The sequence below is a fragment of the Cyclopterus lumpus genome, chromosome 18 (assembly GCF_009769545.1).
Source record: "Cyclopterus lumpus isolate fCycLum1 chromosome 18, fCycLum1.pri, whole genome shotgun sequence".
In the NCBI taxonomy this organism is placed as follows: domain Eukaryota; kingdom Metazoa; phylum Chordata; class Actinopteri; order Perciformes; family Cyclopteridae; genus Cyclopterus; species Cyclopterus lumpus.
The window spans coordinates 14785186-14804851 of record NC_046983.1 but is presented as its reverse complement, the minus strand read 5'-3'; the positions used below and the strand labels follow the sequence as shown (position 1 = coordinate 14804851).

At 48.1% G+C, this 19666-nt stretch overlaps 3 protein-coding genes across 3 annotated transcripts; all 3 read left to right on the top strand.

Moving 5' to 3' along the window:
• The first annotated feature begins 761 nt into the window (after positions 1-761).
• On the top strand, positions 762-2224 carry cth1 (cysteine three histidine 1). Its single transcript, XM_034557805.1, has 2 exons — positions 762-770; positions 1286-2224. Exons 1-2 carry the CDS (start codon positions 762-764, stop codon positions 2222-2224), a joined length of 948 nt encoding a protein of 315 aa, XP_034413696.1.
• Positions 2225-3206: 982 nt separating this feature from the next.
• Positions 3207-9312, top strand: taf6l (TAF6-like RNA polymerase II, p300/CBP-associated factor (PCAF)-associated factor). Its single transcript, XM_034557583.1, is given in 15 exon segments — positions 3207-3493; positions 3999-4146; positions 4269-4355; positions 4643-4793; positions 4892-4942; positions 5379-5473; positions 5579-5653; positions 5813-6033; positions 6692-6713; positions 6715-6796; positions 6799-6824; positions 6943-7071; positions 7785-8275; positions 8359-8560; positions 8562-9312. Coding segments are annotated over 14 exon segments (1929 nt in total). The 5' UTR covers positions 3207-3493; position 3999; the 3' UTR covers positions 8712-9312.
• A 637-nt stretch (positions 9313-9949) lies between these two features.
• Positions 9950-12322, top strand: LOC117748167 (potassium channel subfamily K member 1). The gene is made up of 3 exons (XM_034557803.1): positions 9950-10277; positions 10454-10849; positions 11594-12322. The coding sequence occupies exons 1-3, from the start codon at positions 9950-9952 to the stop codon at positions 11863-11865; spliced, it is 996 nt and encodes a 331-aa protein (XP_034413694.1). The 3' UTR covers positions 11866-12322.
• The last annotated feature ends 7344 nt before the right edge of the window (positions 12323-19666 follow it).

The window sequence follows — 19666 nt, the reverse complement described above, 5'->3', positions numbered from 1 at the left end:
ATACACACACACACTAATGTAGCTAATGTATTTTGTCATTTATATATATAATAAAATATATTATTCAGTACCTACGTGTATATTCTAATAATCAATTTAGCCAAAAAAAACGCATCTTTTATGTGTCCAACAAAGGTGCACATATTTTGGTATTTTACGGAGAGACTTATTTTGTCAAGAAAAAAGCATTGTGGATCTATTACTCTGATTCATAATAACCGTAAGGCCATATTAGTATGGGCCAGCACACATGAACCAGACTGTACTCCATCTTTGTATGATACATTGTTGTAATAAATGAAATGTTTTACAGGAGCTCATTTTACCGACGCACCAACAGGCAGCGAAGCTAACATGAGCGTTAGCCTGTGTTTGCTAGCAGGCCCTGCGCCGTATCGTCGCGGCCTCGAACTTGATTGGTCCGTCTTCAAGCGCGTTTCCCCGCACGTGGACGTGATTGGTCGCCGGGGACGCACTCGTGACGTTGCACTCCTCAGCACACCTGGTGCTCATTTTCAAGTAGAAGGCGGGAGGTGTAAACCGGCTTTAAAGACAGACGGAGACTGTTCACACGTTGCTTGTGACTCCATAACAGAGCAGGAGGGTCCGGGTCCATGCCAATGCCACTCTACTATTAATTAATTAACCAACCAACCAACCACCTAACCAGCCAACTAGCCAGCCAACTAGCCAACTAGCCAGTCAAACCGACTCTTCTGTTCTTTAAACCAGCTCACAAGCAACTCCATCTGTTTGAAGCCATGTTGGAGGTAAGTCTCTTTTACCTTTGGTCTTAATTATGATTCTCCTTTTTTTAAGCTGGCTTTTGAAACGTGAAGTATATGTTTGTATATGTATTGTGTTGAGGTAATTGGTAGAATAATTTAAATGATAACATTTCAAATATGCTTCTGGGAATTTGTATTGTGAACTCGTTTTTTATATTTAGGGAGTTTACAGGTTAATACATATTATTCATTAGCTGCAGCCTCGTTCTTTACGAAATAAGAGGTTGATGTATTGGAAGTGCCGACAGTGTTTTGCATTCCGTTATGCCAACACTCCATGTGTTTATAACTTAAATGTTTAACAAACTATTGCTGGTTTGGATATTTATAAATACAATTGCAAGTCACGTCATTTTTAAAGGTGCTCTAGAGGTGATTCCAATGGCAGAATTGTGACGCCAATAATGGTGGCCATCTTTTTCTTAAAGACCGAAGTGAGGAGAAAAGGCAGGATTTTCTTTGTACTACGCTGAACTCCAGCTCTTTCTTGTCTTCAGACCAGGAGTGACGACCTGTTCCTGCCCTCCTACCAAGACGAGGCGCTGGTGGACAACCTGCTATGTGACGAGTCGGACCGCGGTGCAGGCCTCTCCCTGGCTGAGGCCCTGCTCCCCCTCGTAGAGTCCTCCTCCTCAACCCTCATCAATAGTGTCTGCTCCACCCGCTACAAGACGGAGCTCTGCACCAGCTACTCCGCCTCTGGTTTCTGCAAGTATGCAGAGCGCTGCCAGTTCGCCCACGGTCTCCACGAGCTCCACGTTCCCTTCCACCACCCAAAGTACAAGACGGAGTTGTGCCGCGGCTTCCACATGACTGGCTACTGCTTCTACGGCAGCCGCTGCCTGTTTGTCCACAGCAGAGCCGAGCAGCGGCCCACCCTGCGCCGCCGCAAGAACGTCCCCTGTCGCACCTTCTGCTCCTTTGGGGTCTGTCCCTTTGGCACCCGCTGCAACTTCCTGCATGTAGAGGGCGGCGACGTCGGCAGCGGTGCGGAGTCGCTCCCCATCAGCGAGGAGCCTCCCCTGCCCGTCTCCAGCCCCCAGCCCCTCCCACAGACCAAGGAGTGGAAGCCCCGTGGAGCTCTGTGCCGCACCTTCAGCTCCTTTGGCTTCTGCCTGTACGGCACGCGCTGCCGCTTCCAGCACGGCCTCCCCAACAAGATTCAAGGGGGGTCCCAGTACTCTCAGCCGTACCCCGGCAGCTCCGGTTTACCGTCCCCCACCTCCCTCTTTGCCTCCTCCTCTCCACTCTCGTCCACCTCCTCTTCTCCTCCATCAGCCTCTCCTCTTGCCACGCCGACTGAGGAGGCCACGGCCCACAATGCCTTCACCTTCTCCAGTCAGCACCTCAGCGACCTGCTGCTGCCGCTGGCCATCCGCTTGCAGCAGCTGGACTGTAGCAAGGGCCAGGAGATCTGGGACAACCGGGCGCTCTAACCGGGTCTTCTCCGAGTTTGGAACCATCATCAGCACTGAACACAACCGCTCAATTAAATCTAATGTCTTTTTTTTATAAATTTTTAACTTTTTTTTTTTTAACCCTCTCTGGGAATTTTATTTATATTTTTTTTTATAGGTGGTTTGATTTTAAAGCTTGTGGTCAAGCGGGACTTTAACTGCAGATTATGCGGTCTGGTATAGTTTTGGATAGGAGGTCTCTGGAATCACTATAGTTTCTGCTATGAGTGTAATTCAATTTTTTTTAAACTGTTGTAAATACTTTATTAATGAACTGAGTCAATGAAATGGCTGACCTCAGAATCACGAATAAACTAATTTTAATCTCTACCCTTGCGATTGCAGTCTTTAGTTTCTCCTTGTTAATGGTTGGAACTTGTAAGTTTGTGTATCCAGTAAAATGTGTTTAGAGTACTGTGCACTGATCACCTGCTGAATAAGTCTTAATGCTCCAGCATAACGTATTAGACTGTAAATGTTTCCAGTTTAAACCTGACACTTCTCCAGTGTGCAAAACCCAGCTCCATAGAGAAATTGCCTTCCCAGTCAGCTCTGTAAGAATGTGAGATTTATAAGGAGCATATGAAAATATGGTTAATTTTCATCACCTTTTTTATAAGACTGCGATGCAGAAAAAAAAGTGTAGCTGCAGAACCGCAAACCATTGCATCAATATGATGTCATGCTCATTGTACTCTAATGTACAATTTTTTTTTTTTGGGCTTATGAATAAATTAGGCTCCTTTACAATTTCTGGCATTTCACTTTTTCCTCTTTGGGTGAACACTCAAAACATTCCCCGATTTTAAGAGGGTCCGCCGCCTGTGGAGACACAAAGGGCGGGACTTAGTTTATTTGAGCGTTCTGTCAATACAATCAACCAATCACTGGCCTTTACCGCTTGGCGCGTCACTAGTATACGGAAATGGGAAAATATCAATATGTCCCAAGAATGGGACCCGATGTGCGTTTTTAGTCACTTGGATTAAGTTTAACGGTTTGAAAACTATACAATTTTACCGCTTTACATTGTTGCTATGGTATATATTAATCAGAAAAGCGTCCTACTCAAGAAATAGGCAGAATGCGCTCTCCGATGTCACCTTATTTTGAAGGGAGTAACGGAAGTCTGTTTCCATGCTCGCTATCTTGACACTATTATTGGGCGCCCAGTGTTTGGCGCAGCTCCGCCGGTGTAAACTTTCCCTCTGGTTCTGCTACTCGGCCGCCAGCAGTTCTAGCTAGAAGGTAAAGTCTACTTCAACTATGTGACGGTGTGCATGATATTGTCCAACTTAAGCTAGTAGCATCCACGTGGTGGCAGCCGGTAACGGTTCAGGCTGCTCGCGCTATTTGGTTGCCTCACACTGTATTTTACCCTCTAGCGTTACATTAGATAACTTAATACAGTGGTAGTCGTCTTTGCGTCACCATAACGTAAATAAGTTCACACTAGTCACGTTTGAACTGTGTTCCAGCTGATAGACGGACGCCATGTTTCATTGTGTTAGCATGAGGACACTGTTCTTGTTGGAACAGTAGTTCATGTACAATGTCTCATTGTCCCTGTTGTGGAACAGCAACACCTGCGACCAACCGGATGTGTGTCTTTTGTAAATTCGGCATATGGCACGAGTCCATTTGATTCTAATCTTCTGAACCGCAAGTTAAAAACAACCCGCTTGTTGGAGAGCTGCTGTCTCAGAAGACGTGAGGCCGAAGTGTTCACGCGCGGTGCTCGTTGCTTTGCCAGCATGGCGGACCGGGACGAGCGCCGCTTCGCCGAGGTTTCCCGGGAGTCCGTCAAACTCATGGCGGAGAGTGCAGGCGCGGAGCTGGGCGACGACGTGGCCGCGCTGCTGGCCGAGGACGTGTGCTACCGGCTCAGGGAGGCCACGCAGGTCAGTGCGCCCTGGCAGGCTGTCTGTCTTCATACTGAAAAGATGTTAAGCGTTACCAGCATTTACACACACACACGCGTCTCTGTCACGTGACTCTAACAGACTGTTGTGGACCCACACAGAGCAGCTCTCAGTTCATGAGACATGCCAAGAGGAGGAAGCTGACGGTGGAGGACTTCAACAGAGCTCTGCGCTGGAGCAACGTAGAGGTGTGTGTGTGTGTGTGTGTGTGTGTGTGTGTGTGTGTGTGTGTGGTGTGTGTGTGTGTGTGTGTGTGTGTGTGTGTGTGTGTGTGTGTGTGTGTGTGTGTGTGTGTGTGTGTGTGTGTGTGTGTGTGGTGTGTGTGTGTGTGTGTGTGTGTGTGTGTGTGTGTGTGTGTGTGTGTGTGTGTGTGTGTGTGTGTGTGGTGTGTGTGTGTGTGTGTGTGCCAGTGCTAGTGCTAGTGCTAGTGCTAGTGCTAGTGTCTCCAGCTGCTTCATCTTCCTGTGTTCTTCAGGCCGTATGTGGCTATGGGGCCCAGGATGCTCTCCCGTTCCGCCCAGCAAAGGAAGGAGAGCTTTTCTTTATCGAGGACCGGGACATCAACCTGGTGGAGTTGGCTCTGGCCACCAACATCCCCAAGGGCTGTGCTGAGACCATGGTGCGAGGTATGAGACGCATCACCCGCTCACAGGAGTAACCTTGATGCTGACACTACTTTTTGTATCTTTACTCATCATTGTTCACTGATTTCTTCTCTGGTCAGTAAACGTGTCTTACCTGGATGGGAAAGGCAACCTGGAGCCCCAGGGGACAGGTGAGACTCAGACACGTGATGAACGCTCGACACACAGGGTCAGCGGGGTTGCTCAACATCAAGGAAATGAATGGAAAGAGAAGGCAATCCTTTACTTGTGAATGAAAGTATTCAACTTTTTGATGAGTGTGTTGTAGCGTATTGATAAGCCACAAAAAACATGGAGGAAGTGGTTAAATTTGAAATCCTATATCTGGTTAATGTTGCCTTATTAACATCCAGGGTTCTGACTAGATTAAAGGAAGCATTAATTTGAGCATATTTTCCACCTGTTACATCTGAAATGTGTGCCGTTCAGGCACAGAAACGCTGTCTCACGTTGAGCTTCTAATTGATTCTCATTGTGTCTAAAGCAAAGGTCAAACGTCCTGCATGTGACCAGTGTGTCCGTTCGTGGAGGGTGCCGTGTTCACCCCTCACTGTTTCACTGTCCTAGTTCCCTCAGCAGTGCAGTCTCTGTCGGACGACCTGTTGAAGTACTACCAGCAGATAACCCGGGCCATCCTGGGTGAGGACCCCCACCTCATGAAGGTAAAACTGCTGCGGAACCTGGGAATACGGTCTGTCCAGGCTGATGAGTGGGGTCCGTTCTAACACCTTCTTTCTTTCTTTTCTTCTTTCTTCTTCGTGTTCCAGGTGGCTCTGCTGGACCTCCAGTCCAACTCCAAGATCGCTGCCCTTCTGCCATACTTTGTTTATGTCATCAGCGGGGTAGGTTTGTCTTCCTTCAGTCACAAACAGTGACTGAAGGAAATGTCCTGTTTGTGTGATTCATTTTTTAATTTAAGATAATATTTTTATGATGTAGATGAATACAAAGTAAACAAACGGATCTGTGAGAAATGTTGATTTGTGTGTCCGTGTCTGCAGGTGAAGTCAGTCAGCCACGACCTGGAGCAGCTCAACAGGCTCCTCCACATGGTGAAGAGCCTGGTCCAGAACCCCTACCTGTACCTGGGCTCGTATGTGCGCAGCCTCGTCTCCAGTGTCATGTACTGCATCCTGGAGCCGCTGGCCGCCTCCATCAACCCGCTCAACGACCACTGGACCCTGCGGGACTACGCAGCCCTGCTCCTCAGCCACATCTTCTGGTGAGAGCCGTACGCGTGTCTGGAGTATTATCTCAGTATTACGCACGATGAAACTCTTTGAATTCAAATATGTAGTTCTGTAAATATACAGTGTAGTTTCATCATATCTGAGGGGGCCAAGACCAGAGTTGAGACGACTATTGGATCAATCTGTTAGTCAATCAACAGAAAATGAATAAAACATTTAATTTCCATAATTTGACTTTGTTCAATCATCTCAAATATGAGGATTTGCTGCTTTTCTTTGTTTCACGTGATAGTCAATGGACTGTATTTGGATTTTGTACTAAAAATCAACATAATAATTAAGTGGCAGCTGGATGAGATTCACTGGCTGGAATGTTAATCATAAGGCCAGAACCTCTTTGTCACATGGGTCAGTGGGTATTGGTCCAAGGCTAGCTTGAGTCTGTGGTTTCTGTTTGATTGGAAACATCATGCACATTACTTTCTAATTAGTTGGCTGCGTATTGTTTCTTGTTTCCACTTAAGGGCAGTGGAGCAGCTGAAATCGAATAATAATAATAATAATACACATCTCTAAATTTGCTCTCACGGCAAACATTTAGCAACCTGTTGCCGGTTTACACGTCCAGCGGCAACGTTCATGTGGGTCGTGTCTCAGCGTTCGGTTTCTTTGGGTGCCTTTTCTCTCCAGGACTCACGGGGATCTGGTGAGCGGGTCTCTACCACCAGATCCTGCTGTCGCTCCAGAAGGTCCTGTCCGACCCGGTGAGACCACTCTGCTCTCACTATGGAGCCGTGGTGGGCTCCACGCTCTGGGGTGGAAGGTGTGTTCACTGTTTCTGTAAATCTGAGACCAATGACATTTAGCGCTCGTCTCCTGAATAAGGTGTGTGTGTGTGTGTGTGTGTGTGTGTGTGTGTGTATGTGTGTGGGGGGGTGTAGGCTGTAGAGAGAGTGCTGTTTCCTCACCTCCCTGCCTACTGGGCCAACCTCCAGGCCGTGTTGGACGACTACTCCGTGTCCAACGCCCAGGTCAAAGCAGACGGACACAAGGTCTACGGAGCCATCCTGGTGCGTACCGCAGCACACGTCCTCCCCCAGTGACCTGCCACCATGCAGCCGTTTGTTTTCACTGATATTGTTTTGCAGCGATCAAATATTCATCTCCTCCACCGTTTCATGAAAACCAAACTGTCACTCCCCATCTCTTTGAGGCGAACCCCTGTCCCGCTCCTTTATCATCCATGTCCACTCGTGTAAACTCATGCCGGTCTTCATTTTCATTAAAAGAACAACAACGAAAAGATCCAACCTAAAAGCCGCACTCGCTCCAAAAGTCTCTAAATCTCGCAAGAAAGTCGGCAAAACCGACAGCCCCTCCCTCCCTAGACTGGTACCACAGAGTCTGGTACCACAGAGACAGGTACCACAGAGACAGGTACCACAGAGACATAGTCCTGGTACCACATAGTCTGGTACCACAGAGACAGGTACCACAGAAACGGACTGGTACCACAGAAACGGACTGGTACCACAAAGACAGAGTCTGGTACCACAGAGACAGAGTCTGGTACCACAGAGTCTGGTACCACAGAGACAGGTACCACAGAAACGGACTGGTACCACAGAGACAGGTACCACAGACACAGAGTGGTACCACAGAGACACAGAGTCTGGTACCACAGAGACACAGAGTGGTACCACAGAGACACAGAGTCTGGTACCACATCACATTGCTATATGTGATGATCTGTTGAGTGTGAGTTCTCCTGTCTGTCCTGCAGGTGGCAGTGGAGCGCCTGCTGAAGATGAAGGCTCTGTCTCAGCCAGCAGACGGAGGCTCCAGCGGTCAGCCGGGCTCTGCTGTGGGTGTTGTGGGTTACAGGGTGAGCTCCCCCGGCCTCAGTCCTCCCCCAGAGCCCCTGTCGGAGGCCGCCCTGGGCATCGCCAGCCACCTTCAGGCTGGCGGGGCCGGCTGTCCGTGGGAGGAATGGACCCCGGTCCCTCTCCCCGCCATGTACTGTGAACTCTACTCCTTCTTCGGGGACAGCCTGGCGGTCCGGTTTAGCACAGGGCCGGGGTTCGGCAGCTACCCTCCCTGCCCCCCGTCACAGCTCGGTGATGCCAGGAAGGAACCCTGTGGCCCCGCCTCCAACCCCGACACCGCCCGGAAGATGCCTCAGCTGACCGCCAACCTCAATATCAGCCCCAGGCAAGATGGGAGTCCTCGTACGGACCCGCCCCCCCCCAGCCTGGCATCTACCGGACCAGGAAGGTAAAGCAAACCCTTTTGAAGACTAAACCATTGAGTTGGGGGTTTTCAGTAATGATTGTTCTGGACTTTTCTTTTCTCTTCAGATCCCTAGCTCGCTCCTCTTCTTCCTCATCCTCCTCCTCCTCTGTGCAGCGCTCCAAATCTTCCTTGTCACGTTCGGGTCAGCGGCCAGCCGGCCCGTCTCGCGATGTTTTCCCCAAAGCCCGGTTCACCTCCCCTCAGACGGGACTTCCTGTGTTCTCCTTCCTCATCGGCGGGCGGCAAAGGGGTCGCCGTTGCAAGGCGCCGGCCCTTCCAGACCACGTTCGCCCCGACTCCACCCGTTCCTGCCGTCCCGCCACGGGCCTACGCCCACAAGCTGCCTGTGATCGGCAGGGTGGGCAAACCCGTGCGCCGCTGGGCGTGCTCCCATTACTCCCTTCACCTGCCTCTCTAGAGAAGGGAACTGCTGCAGACTTCTACATGCCCATACTCATATTTTTATAACTACATAGTCATATCACTTCAGCTGCCAGTAATCAGTCTTTTGTGATATTTTCATAGCAAGGATTCTGTTTTATTAAGATGGAAAATGACATTTGGACCATAATTCACTGAGTCAACAAAAGGCGCGATAGACACTGTTATAGTGACATAAAAAGTATTAATATAACGGGTGTCGACCACAACAATTAAAACGCAGTACAATATTCAAGCATTTCACATTTGTGAATGTGGAACCAGAGAATGTTTTTGGGACATGATTCAAAAGATAAGTTTATCAGAAAAACTGTTTATCTTTTTGATTATTTTGTTTATATCGGTTAACTAATTAGTCAACTAATGATTTGAGCATATGCTCCTCTGAATACGATGAGGTTAAGGGCTTGTGAGCCAGAGCTCAGACCAGGACCTGGATCCCCCCCAGGAGAGAGACCAGGATGAGGGATGAGTGGTTACTGGATACCTGCCGAGGAGCCGTGCACGTGTTCCACGTGTTTTGACATCTTGTACATAGCTGCTGTTTTTCATTGAATAAAACCTTTTCTGTTTTGAAACCCTCTCTTATCCTTTTGGGTCCACCCCGCTTGCTGGTCTGTATTATTTAAATGTTTTAAACTGATCTCTCCTTTTTGATTGGACCTGTGACCTGCATGGGTGGACTGAGCGACGAGTCTCACTACCTCCGCTACAAAGGAGCAAGACTCTTTTTGTGTCTCTGTAGTGGTTTTGTTTCTCTATGTAGTCAGTTTGTGTCTCTTTGTTTGTTTTGCCCCTTCAGGGTCACTAGTATATTTAATAATAATAATGAACACTTTTATTGATCCCCGTGGGTAAATTATTCTCTGCATTGACCCCTCCTTAGTTATTAAGGAGCAGTGGGCTGCAGTGAAGCTCGGGGAGCAACTGGGGGTTCAGTGCCTTGCTCAAGGACACTTCAACATGAACCTATGGGGAGAAACGGAGATGGAACCGGGTACCTTGTGGTTACGGGACCACCACTTTCCCCATGAGCTACAGCCGACCCAATTTATTGTCTTTGCAGTTGGTTTGAGTCTCTTGGTTGGTACGATTCTTTGGGCCTTTTGTAGAACCGTTCAGTCATCCATCCACGGTGACCGGTGCTACCGCTCTAAATATTTAAAGCCTAACTAGCTTTCAGTGTCTGGTTTCAGTCTGGAGAGAAACACAACGATGGCCCCTCTGCTGGGCCGGTTCTGCCGGCTCAACGCGTTTGCCTGCCTGGTTCTCGGCTACCTGCTCTTCATTCTGCTGGGAGCTCTAGTGTTTACGGCCGTGGAGAAGCCCATGGAGACGGAGCTGAGGGCCGAGGTGGAGGAGCTGCGTCGGTCCTTCCTGCTGGACAACCCCTGCGTCCGGGAGAGCGGGCTGAACGCCCTGCTGGGGAGGGCGCTCTCTGCTCACCGGAGCGACGTGGTGGTTCTGAAGGCCGACGGCAATGAGAGCCGCTACGACTTCACGTCGACGCTCTACTTCGTCATCGTCACCCTGACCACCGTGGGTAAGGTGCTCTCAAGAGATTTCAAATCGGGCAGCAACTCGTGAATGTTTCTCTATTGATGTCATCTGTTCTCATCGCTGCCTGTTGTGTCCCCGACAGCATGATTGTGATTTTGACCTCAAAGTGTATTTATGGCAATCTTTCCTGTAGACCTTTTCCCCGCTCTTCCTCCTCAGGTTCTGACTCTTACACCCCCAAGTCCGATGAAGCCAAGCTCTTCTGTATCTTCTACTGCGCCCTGGGGATCCCCCTCACCCTCTTCCTCCTCACCCTCCTCTCCAACCACCTCCTCCCGGCGGTCGCCCACGCTCCGGTCCACCACCTGCACACTCACTGGGGTTTGCCCTACACTCGGGCCATCTTGGTCCACGCCGCCTGCCTCTCCGTGCTCGTCCTCTCCTTCCTTTTCCTCCTCCCCGCCCTCCTGCTGTGTGCCCTGCAGCCTGACTGGAGCTTCCTGGATGCTCTTTTCTTCTGCTTTGTGGTCCTGAGCACCGTTGGCCAGGGAGGAAACTCTCTGGGGAGAAACTGGGGCCCGACGGCCAAGGAGATGCTCCAGCTCCTCACCACCTGTAAGTGGAGATGTCCTTCTACGAACACGTTATGTTTGTGTTAATCTCCGCCAGGAGGTCAAGTGGGAGTATGCGTCTGAGTGAGTGTGCAGCCCGGTGGTCTGTCCACGGATGATGTCGCATTCTGCTGGCATCACACTTTGGGTTATGGCTGGTGTACCTCTCGTGTGTGCACTCTCACTTTAGGGCCAATTTAAGGTTCTGTTCATTCAATCCACATTCTAGCACTCGACCTTGTGTACCTTTCCAGTCCTTGAACTATAATCATAAGGCAAGTAATTGTGATGCACTGTTTCAATTAAAGAATTCATAGAGAATGACCACTTTCCAGAACCCCTCGGCTCTACGGAGCTTTTTAGCTTTGGCCCGTGAACTCTGCCGCAAACAAATGTGTATCCAGCAGCAGCAGGCAGCTGTTTTTAGAGAAAGTCACTAGTGGATTTCGTGGAGCAGCTATTTGTCTCAGGAGGTGGTGGAGACCAAAGCCGGAGCTAACGGGAGTGTAAATATACACAAATCAACTCTATGTCTCCAAAATATTGATGCAGCTTTAAGAAAATATGAATGAAGTCAATATAATTATATATATATATATATATATATATATATATATATATATATATATATATATATATATATATATATATATATGAATAATAATAAAATATTTTTGTATTTTTATTAAAACCCTAAATATGCACGTTGACAGGCTGGACATTAATTTTTTTATTCTACTCTCCGCAGGTTACTTGCTGGTGGGCCTGGTGGTGATCATTACCGTCAAAGATACTGTGCTGCAGGTTCCCCGGGTCTGTGCGGTGCTGAGGCTCTTCTCTGGTCCGCATTGTGCGGAGCTGGAAGGTGTCCACCTCAGTGAGCTGGCACTGAGTGAAGAACCCTGTGAGGAGGAGCCTCAGTACTCCCAGTCCATCTGCACAGTCTCCTCCTATCCACTAGAGCTGACGGGCCCCGCTGTGGCAGACCGAGCCAGAACCTCAACTCCTGAATCCAACTGACCTTCACGGCTGGACACCACACCAGCTTCTGACCAGCGACCAAGTCCTGTGTTTCCATCTTTTGTTTTCTTTACACTACCTTCTGGATGTCAGCTGCATTCAGTGATTGTTTCTGGCCACATGGGGGCAGTAGAACAAGCTGATAACACAACATTTATATAACATTTTCTTTTTTTTTATGAACAAACACCCAATCTGAATGGCTTGTAGAATCGCCTGTCTGCCTGTCTATCAACAAGTGTCCAACTAATGTACATCTGCAGGCCGGTGTGGAGACTGACTAGCTATGTATAATACAGGACATGTTATGTAAGCATTATAATTCTTAAATGGGTGCAGACATCTTGGAAATGTTATGGGAACACAAAAACACATGACCTGTCACATGACCCCCCAAGATGTTCAGTAGGTGTCATTTAGGGACTTCATGAGTTAAAATCAAGGATAAAGCTGTATATGGAACTTTATATATGTAAAGGACCCCTTCTGGGTTAATACACGCGTTATGTTCAGACATCAGATAAAAGCTGCTAAATGAAACATGTGCTCTGCATAGATAAGGAGGGTGTGGAATATTTGTACTGTTTCTACAACCGGTTTTCCTTCTCAAACAACTCTCTAACTCTGCCTTTTTACTCCACCAAGGAGGTTGTGTTCATGTTTTTAGTTTGATATTTGTTGTGCTGTGCAGGATTACAGAAAACCGGCCTGATTGTCCTGAAACTTGGTGGAAGGGTGAAGCATGGACCAAGGAGTTGAGGATTGGATACACGCGTTCATTTTTAAACTATGGGAATCGGCCTTGGCGGAGGTCTGCGCTCACCTTGTGTCCTTCTAGTTTCAGATGCTGGATCCTCTACTTCCCATGATGCAACGCGATAACTTTACATCAAAGTCAGGGTGTGTTGACTTCAGTTTGACCTCCAAATAAAGTGTTTTATCTAATGTGGATAAACCGTTAAGTTGTTTCCAACTGACTGCTCCGGTTAAATGGACTTCATGGTAGCACCAGATCCAGAGCTATGAGTTCTCATACTTCATGTTGTAATACAGCAGAATTGTTCTTTAAAGAGTACCACACTGATAGCAGAACCAGAGACACTACACCCATGACACCCATTCTTCTTCCTTGTCAAAATGCATATCAACGGTTCACAGCTGTGTGGGAGATGTAGGTGTGGTCAAGACCCCAGGAAGAGCGTGGGGCCCTTTCAAGCGAATGTTACAGAGTGGCATTATGAATGGGGTGTGGAATTACAATTTCACAATAGTCACAATATGCAATTGGGCCTAGAAATAAGTTATAAAGTTACTTTACAAATAAAGTAATCAATACCCCTTACGCGATCACTCCTGCCTTCGTGGTCCATGCCTACTACTCATTAATAATTTCTGTCATTCATTGAATGTGTTTGTAACAGGTTTCCCCTGTTACCGGTGAGTCGCGGACTTAACAGTGGCAGCAACACAGCTCGATGCAATTCAAAATGCTCTTTTATTCGCCACAACCAGAATACAGGCTCAGTGACGGCTCCTCGCTCCTCTCTCTCGCCTCTCAGTCCCTCCTGCTCTTTATTGGGAAGAGACAGACAGATTAACCCCAGCTGAGACTGATTAGACATCATTCCGGCACTGTTCCCTGAGTGGTTCCCCACAGAGAGCTTGTTTTACCTTCTCGAACACCAACTGGCACTGCTCCGTTCACTGGACCGGATCTGAGGCACCTTTCCGGGTTAGGTCAGTCAAGGGGCTGGTCAGCTCTGCAACATTTTTAATGAAGCGCCTGTAATAACCCGCCAGCCCCAAAAACTGCCTCAGCTCTTTTTGTTGTCTTGGGTGGCGGCGATGGCGGCAGTCTTGTCTACCTGAGGGCGCACCTGCCCGGCGCCCAAGTGGTACCCCAGATACCGTACCTCCCTCCAACTGCACACTTCCCTGGGTTGGCAGTCAGCCCCGCCTGCCTCAGGGACTCCAGCACCGCGCCAACTCGCTGCACATGTTCCGCCCAGGTGGTGCTGTGGCTGATCACATCATCCAAGTAGGCGGCAGCATATGCAGCGTTCGGCCGCAGCACCTGGTCCATGAGGCGTTGAAAGGTGGCTGGGGCCCCGAACAACCCAAAGGGAAGCGTGGTGAATTGGTACAAACCAAACGTGGAGAAGGCCGTTTTTTCCTTGGACTCTGGCGACAGAGGAATCTGCCAGTAGCCCTTGGTTAAATCCAGAGTCGTAAAGAAACGCGCAGTGCCCAGTCGGTCCAGGAGTTCGTCGACCCGGGGCATTGGGTAAGCATCGAACCGTGACACGTCATTCATCCTGCGATAGTCCACGAAGAACCGTATAGACCCATCCTTCTTGACAACAAGAACGATGGGGCTACACCAGGCACTGTGTGACTCTTCTATTACCCCCCATCTCCAGCATAGCAGCCAATTCCCTCTGAACCACTTTTCTCTTGTGTTCAGGTAACCTGTAGGGCCGCAACCGCACCGTCACGCCCGGAGGAGTCTCAATCTGGTGCATGATGAGGTTTGTGCGTCCTGGCAGGAGAGAGAACTCGTCAGCAAACTACTTTTGCAACTGGGCAATGTCTGTTCTCTGGGTTCCGGAGAGATGATCTTCACAAAGGAGCGAGGCCGGATTGGTGGATTTTGGGACCTCAGGCCCCAGCTCCTCTCTCTCAGATACCGCGGACACCAGAGAAACAGACTCCGCCTCCCTCCATGCCTTTAGGAGGTTGAGGTGGTAGAGCCGTGTAGCTCCGCCCCTGTCAGAATGCACCACCTCATAGTCGACATCCCCCACTCGCCGTGTGACCACAAAGGGCCCTTGCCACTTGGCGAGGAGTTTAGAGCTGGAAGGAGGAAGCAATACAAGTACCTTTTCTCCCGGTGCGAATAGTCTCAGCCTGGCCCCTCTGTCGTACAGGCGTTGTTGCTGTCCCTGGGCCTCGAGCAAATTCTCACGTGGCATCCTACCCAGCGTGTGGAGCTTTGCTCGCAGGTCCAGGACGTACTGGATCTCGTTTTTGCTGGTGCTCGGCCCCTCCTCCCAGTTTTCTTTGAGGTCGAGCACCCCCCGAGGAGTCCTGTCCAGGGGAATGAACCGCCAGGTGGTCCTCCGCCAAGGTGATGGCGGTCCGCAGCAGCGACGGGTGGTGGCAGCGGACCCACGCCAAGGTTCCGGACAGCAATCCGCCCACAAACTGCTGAGGATGACCTTTTCCACCACCTCCTGCGCTGCTCCCGGACCCCCGGGTTGTAGCCATCTGGTGGCCGCATCCTTGAGCCGCTGCGCAAAAGCAAAGGGACGGTCCTCCGGCCCCAACCTGGCCTCACGGAACCTCCGCCGGTGGTCCTCTGGTCCGGTCGATCACAGCCTTGCGCACATCCGGATATCTCCGCCTGGCTGCCGGGGGGAGCCCCAGGGCCGCTGTCTGTGCCTCCCCGGCCAGCAGAGGCAAGAGCCGGACCGCCCACTCGGCAGCAGGCCAGCCACACGCCTCCGCTGTTGCCTCGAAAGAGTCGAGGAAGGACTGTGCATCGTCCCCTGCCGTCATCCGATGTAGGGCCACCTCTATAAGCGTGGAGGAAGCCGCCGGCGGTGGAACCGCAGCTGTCCGGGCTGCGAGCTGCTCCAGGGCGAACGCTTGCCTCCCCGCCTGGACCTGGAGCTCCCCCATGAACTGACGGTTCATCTCCTTAAATATGGAGAGAAATACAGCATCGGAAATCCAGAAGTTTCCCTAAAACCCAAATCTCTGTTGATTGACCTCTCTCACTCTTCTCCACAGCTCCTGTGCTGTTTGGAGCTGCACATTTGGTAGTGAATGCTCCTTTTAATGAACCGTCGAGCTGAAGGTGCAGCGTGCTTTACTTGGAGGCCTGTTGTGTGTTCCCTTCTCCTACAATGGCCGTGTGTACAAGGCACCGAGGACTGTGAATCTGAGCTGGTGACCAGCCCTGCCAGCTCTCACCCCTCCCTAGAAACACACACACACTCACTCACACTCATGTATGCAGTCATAAATCTTGTAAATTCACCTCCTTGTCATATCAAGTGTAAACATTTAGGTTATAGGGTTGAGATGCATGATATTTCCTAGTCGTGTGTAATTATGCATCTTGTGAGAAAACATTGTTATAATCAACGTCATTATTGTAATTATTCAGTGAAAGCCTTGAGGCTAATAAATCAACTTGTCAATATTTATTTAGAATATTAAATGTGAGCACCTCAAGGTTGTTTACTCATAGTTTAATTAGTTCAGCCTCAGTCCAGTTCACCCCCAACTATTAATGAACATACATACAACATTGATTTTGTGGTCAGCCTAAATAACCTGTACCCGGCCCAAATATAACAATATAAACCGGAATAATAATAATAAAGGTATTAAAACTAGCTTTTCAGAAAGGAAACTGCTACAAAACGGTTCAACAAGATGCTGTTAAATTAGCAACACCTACATGCAGTGTAGGGGGGGGCTTGTAATTGGCTATTCGGGTCATCCCAGAGGTGTTGCATATGGTTGGAAAATGTATTGTAGTTCCTCCATCACATTAACACGTGGTAAACTAGCAGTGGATACATTTTCCGCCATTTGCTACACAATTTGACATTTTGGTGTCTGACCCACAATCACACGAGATGGGTCGAGGATGCTCTAGCTTTGACTGGAAGCAAAGGGAGAGGAATGAAGAGTCAGCTTACCCTTTGGAGCTATTTCTCTTACTTTTGATGAAGCTAGGCTCCCAGTCTTTATACGGAGCTAGACTACACGGGGCTAGAACCACCCACTTGTCAGTTACAGCTTGAAAGAATATGCAACATTGGAAGTAAAATCAACAAACCAGCTAAGCAGGGGGAAGTTTGTTGGGGGGGAAACCAATTTGAAGTCATGAAGCAGGAAATTGTCTTGTTGTGTTTTCAGCTCAGTCCCTCTTGAGTGGCTTCTTTGTCCTCTTCCTCCAGTCAACAGTCTGTAGCGCTGAGGCAGACACACAGATGACTGATGATCATGACAGCCTTGTGATGGCTGGTCAGCAGACTCATGAGCTGGGTCAACCACCGTGACAACTGTTGTCCCCGGCAGCCCTGAGACACAACCAGGATCAACACCATGCCGCCTCAGGGGAAGCTAACCGGAACGGCTGTTAGCCTGCAGCTAATGCTAACACTACCACTGCTGCTAACTTTAGCTGCACTAAACAATAGGTTACATTTCTATATGTAATGTGAAAAGTATCACATGAGTAGTTTATTGCAATGAAACATATTTATGAACAATTGTACCATTAATAGTTGTCTGGGACAACGACAGTATGGTAAAGGTATGGTTTAGCTTCTTTTAGCTTGTTGTTTTGTTTTTTATGGCCCTGAACCTGACCAAATTTCCAGCAGCTTTCAGAGTAAAAGCTCTGACGCTACCTATCAGCATTAAAACTGCAACGTTTTACACCGTCACCAACACTCCACTATCTCAATGCCCATTGCAAACACCGAGCATCCACCTGCACCCCAAAGCAACTGCCGAGCAAGAAATGCTGTAGAAGCTGCCAAGAACCCCCATCCACCCCCAAATATCCTAAAGTTATATATCGGAATACTGTCAACCGACTGCGTCTTTTATAGCCACAGTTAAGTATTTGCAAACATAGTGGAGAAAGTTATTTTGATCCAATATAAATTAATGAAATCATGAGCACATATATTTATGTCCTTTGATAACATGTGATACCCTAATGGTGTGTAGTGTCTGCTCAAAGGTCATACATGTGACTGCCGTAGACTGTTGACATATGGCTGCAGGGACGGCACAATGTTCTGTGACCTTATTAATATTGTGGCGCATGCTCTCGCTGGCTGTCGCCGTCTCTGTGCTTCTGATGAACGGCTGACAGGTGTTTGGCTTAGCCAGGCTATATTTACCAAGGTCATACATGGAGCTGTGAGGCATGACACGGGCGGGGATCTGATTACTCCACAATTGGTAGACTCATCTCAAGAACACGTTCATCCACACCTAGAAAATAGGATTTTTAATGGTCCCCTATTGGCCTTATATCTTTGTCAAAATGTACAATGCAATGCACTGGACTTCGAAACAGGATGCACACCAACTGGTGTCTCGCCTGCAGACAGGAAGTGGATTGTTTAAGAATGACTTCACCTCATAGTTGCCCCCACGGCCCCTCCCCCAAAACTGAACTGATAAAAATAAAAAGATCAAGCTAAAAACAAAGCTGCTTTATGTCTATTAACCATTACATTCCTATATGCAGGGAAATCCCCATTTGAATGTGACACGATGCATTCATGTCCAAATTAAGAGCTGTCACTGAAGCGGAAGAACAAGGAAATGCAATTCCCAGAATAGTTTCAGATAAACATAACTGAGCTTTGGCAAAACACCAACTTTAAAAAACTGCTATTCCCACATGTGGAGACTCTACTTTACTTGGCTCTTCCTTCTTTCTTGCTTTATTTTTACCCACCAAAGTGCAGCTGTTTCCCAGCGTGCCTGCAGAGTAAACTGCTGGGAGACGAGGAGGATGGAGGGACACTGACAGGGAGGTTCGGTCTCTTAACGGAAACACCAGGGACTGGCCTGGTGCTGGGATCAGACCGTGTGGCACTGCAAGTATGTGGAGCTGATGTATTTTTATAAGCAGCACATCTGGTCCAATCTGGTCCACCTGTGGTATCAATACTATATTACAAAATATTAGTTTAATTCTTCCCCTGGTCTGTCTGGTCATGTGTAAGGCTCGATATTTGGCCCGATCGTATAGTGTGTATGTGCTATTTTTTTTTCTTATTATTTGTCTTTTCAAAAAATATTTGATTGTGCTAATAAGCCCAGTATCCCCAAGAATCCCATTTTATTACGTTCTATATTTGACGATTCTTTATGTTGTAATGTAATTGGAAGATGTGGAGGTCAGGGTACCAGTAACAGTTTTTTATTATTATTAACTCGAACCTTACTTTAACCATAGTTTTCTATTGCCTAACGATGATCTTTTTATGACTTATAAGTTCCCATGTACAGATGCTGAAGAAAGTAAAACATATTTAAAAACGTTGATGTAAAAACACGTAGCTGAACCTAATCTCAAAAGTACCCTGATTTTTTCAAATATCATTCATTTCATTATTACGCAGATGACACCCAGCTTTATGTGTTAGAGCTAACCTACAATGCTCAGCCAGAAGCTGTTTTCAACTCAAAAAACAAACAAACATGGCGGTGTGGTAGCCTCTGACTTACTAAATTGAGAGAACATATTTATCTGTTATTCTTTCAAAGTCAGTGGATGGAAATACAGTTTACTTACTCTCCAACAGGCCGGGAAAGTCAGGTCTTTGTCCCCATATTTGATCCGTTCAGATTATTTTAAACAAACACTTTGCAGCACGTCTTCCGTCAAGGCCACGAGTAAAAGTATTTATGTGTTGAGTTTATAGTTAATATATAAAGATTCGTACTTCATCCATGTATTGTTTGCAGACCCCAGACAAGGTGTGCCATATGGCTAACATTCACTGTCGATGTGAAATGAATGATCATTGTACTGAGTGATAATATCAGGATGTGTAGTGAGAAACGTAGGGGGCCCAGACAGTTTCCTTTTGCAACTCCAAAAACAAAAGTCATATTTATGTGAGGCATGATTACTAAGACTAATGTAAACATTCCTCCCTGTAATGTACTGAATGTTCGGAACCAGATAAGACCACATTCAGAAACTGACCCAGTTCTCAAGTTCCCAGACCCCAAAGGTTCTACATCAATACTA

What these genes read in the sequence shown, in the direction of transcription:
- LOC117748167 (XM_034557803.1), top strand. Translation starts at nt 9,950, where the DNA reads ATGGCCCCTCTGCTGGGCCGGTTCTGCCGGCTCAACGCGTTTGCCTGC. An exon ending in CGTCACCCTGACCACCGTGG is followed by an intron (nt 10,278 to 10,453) that starts GTAAGGTGCTCT and finishes CTTCCTCCTCAG; the next exon opens with GTTCTGACTCTTACACCCCC. An exon ending in GCTCCAGCTCCTCACCACCT is followed by an intron (nt 10,850 to 11,593) that starts GTAAGTGGAGAT and finishes TACTCTCCGCAG; the next exon opens with GTTACTTGCTGGTGGGCCTG.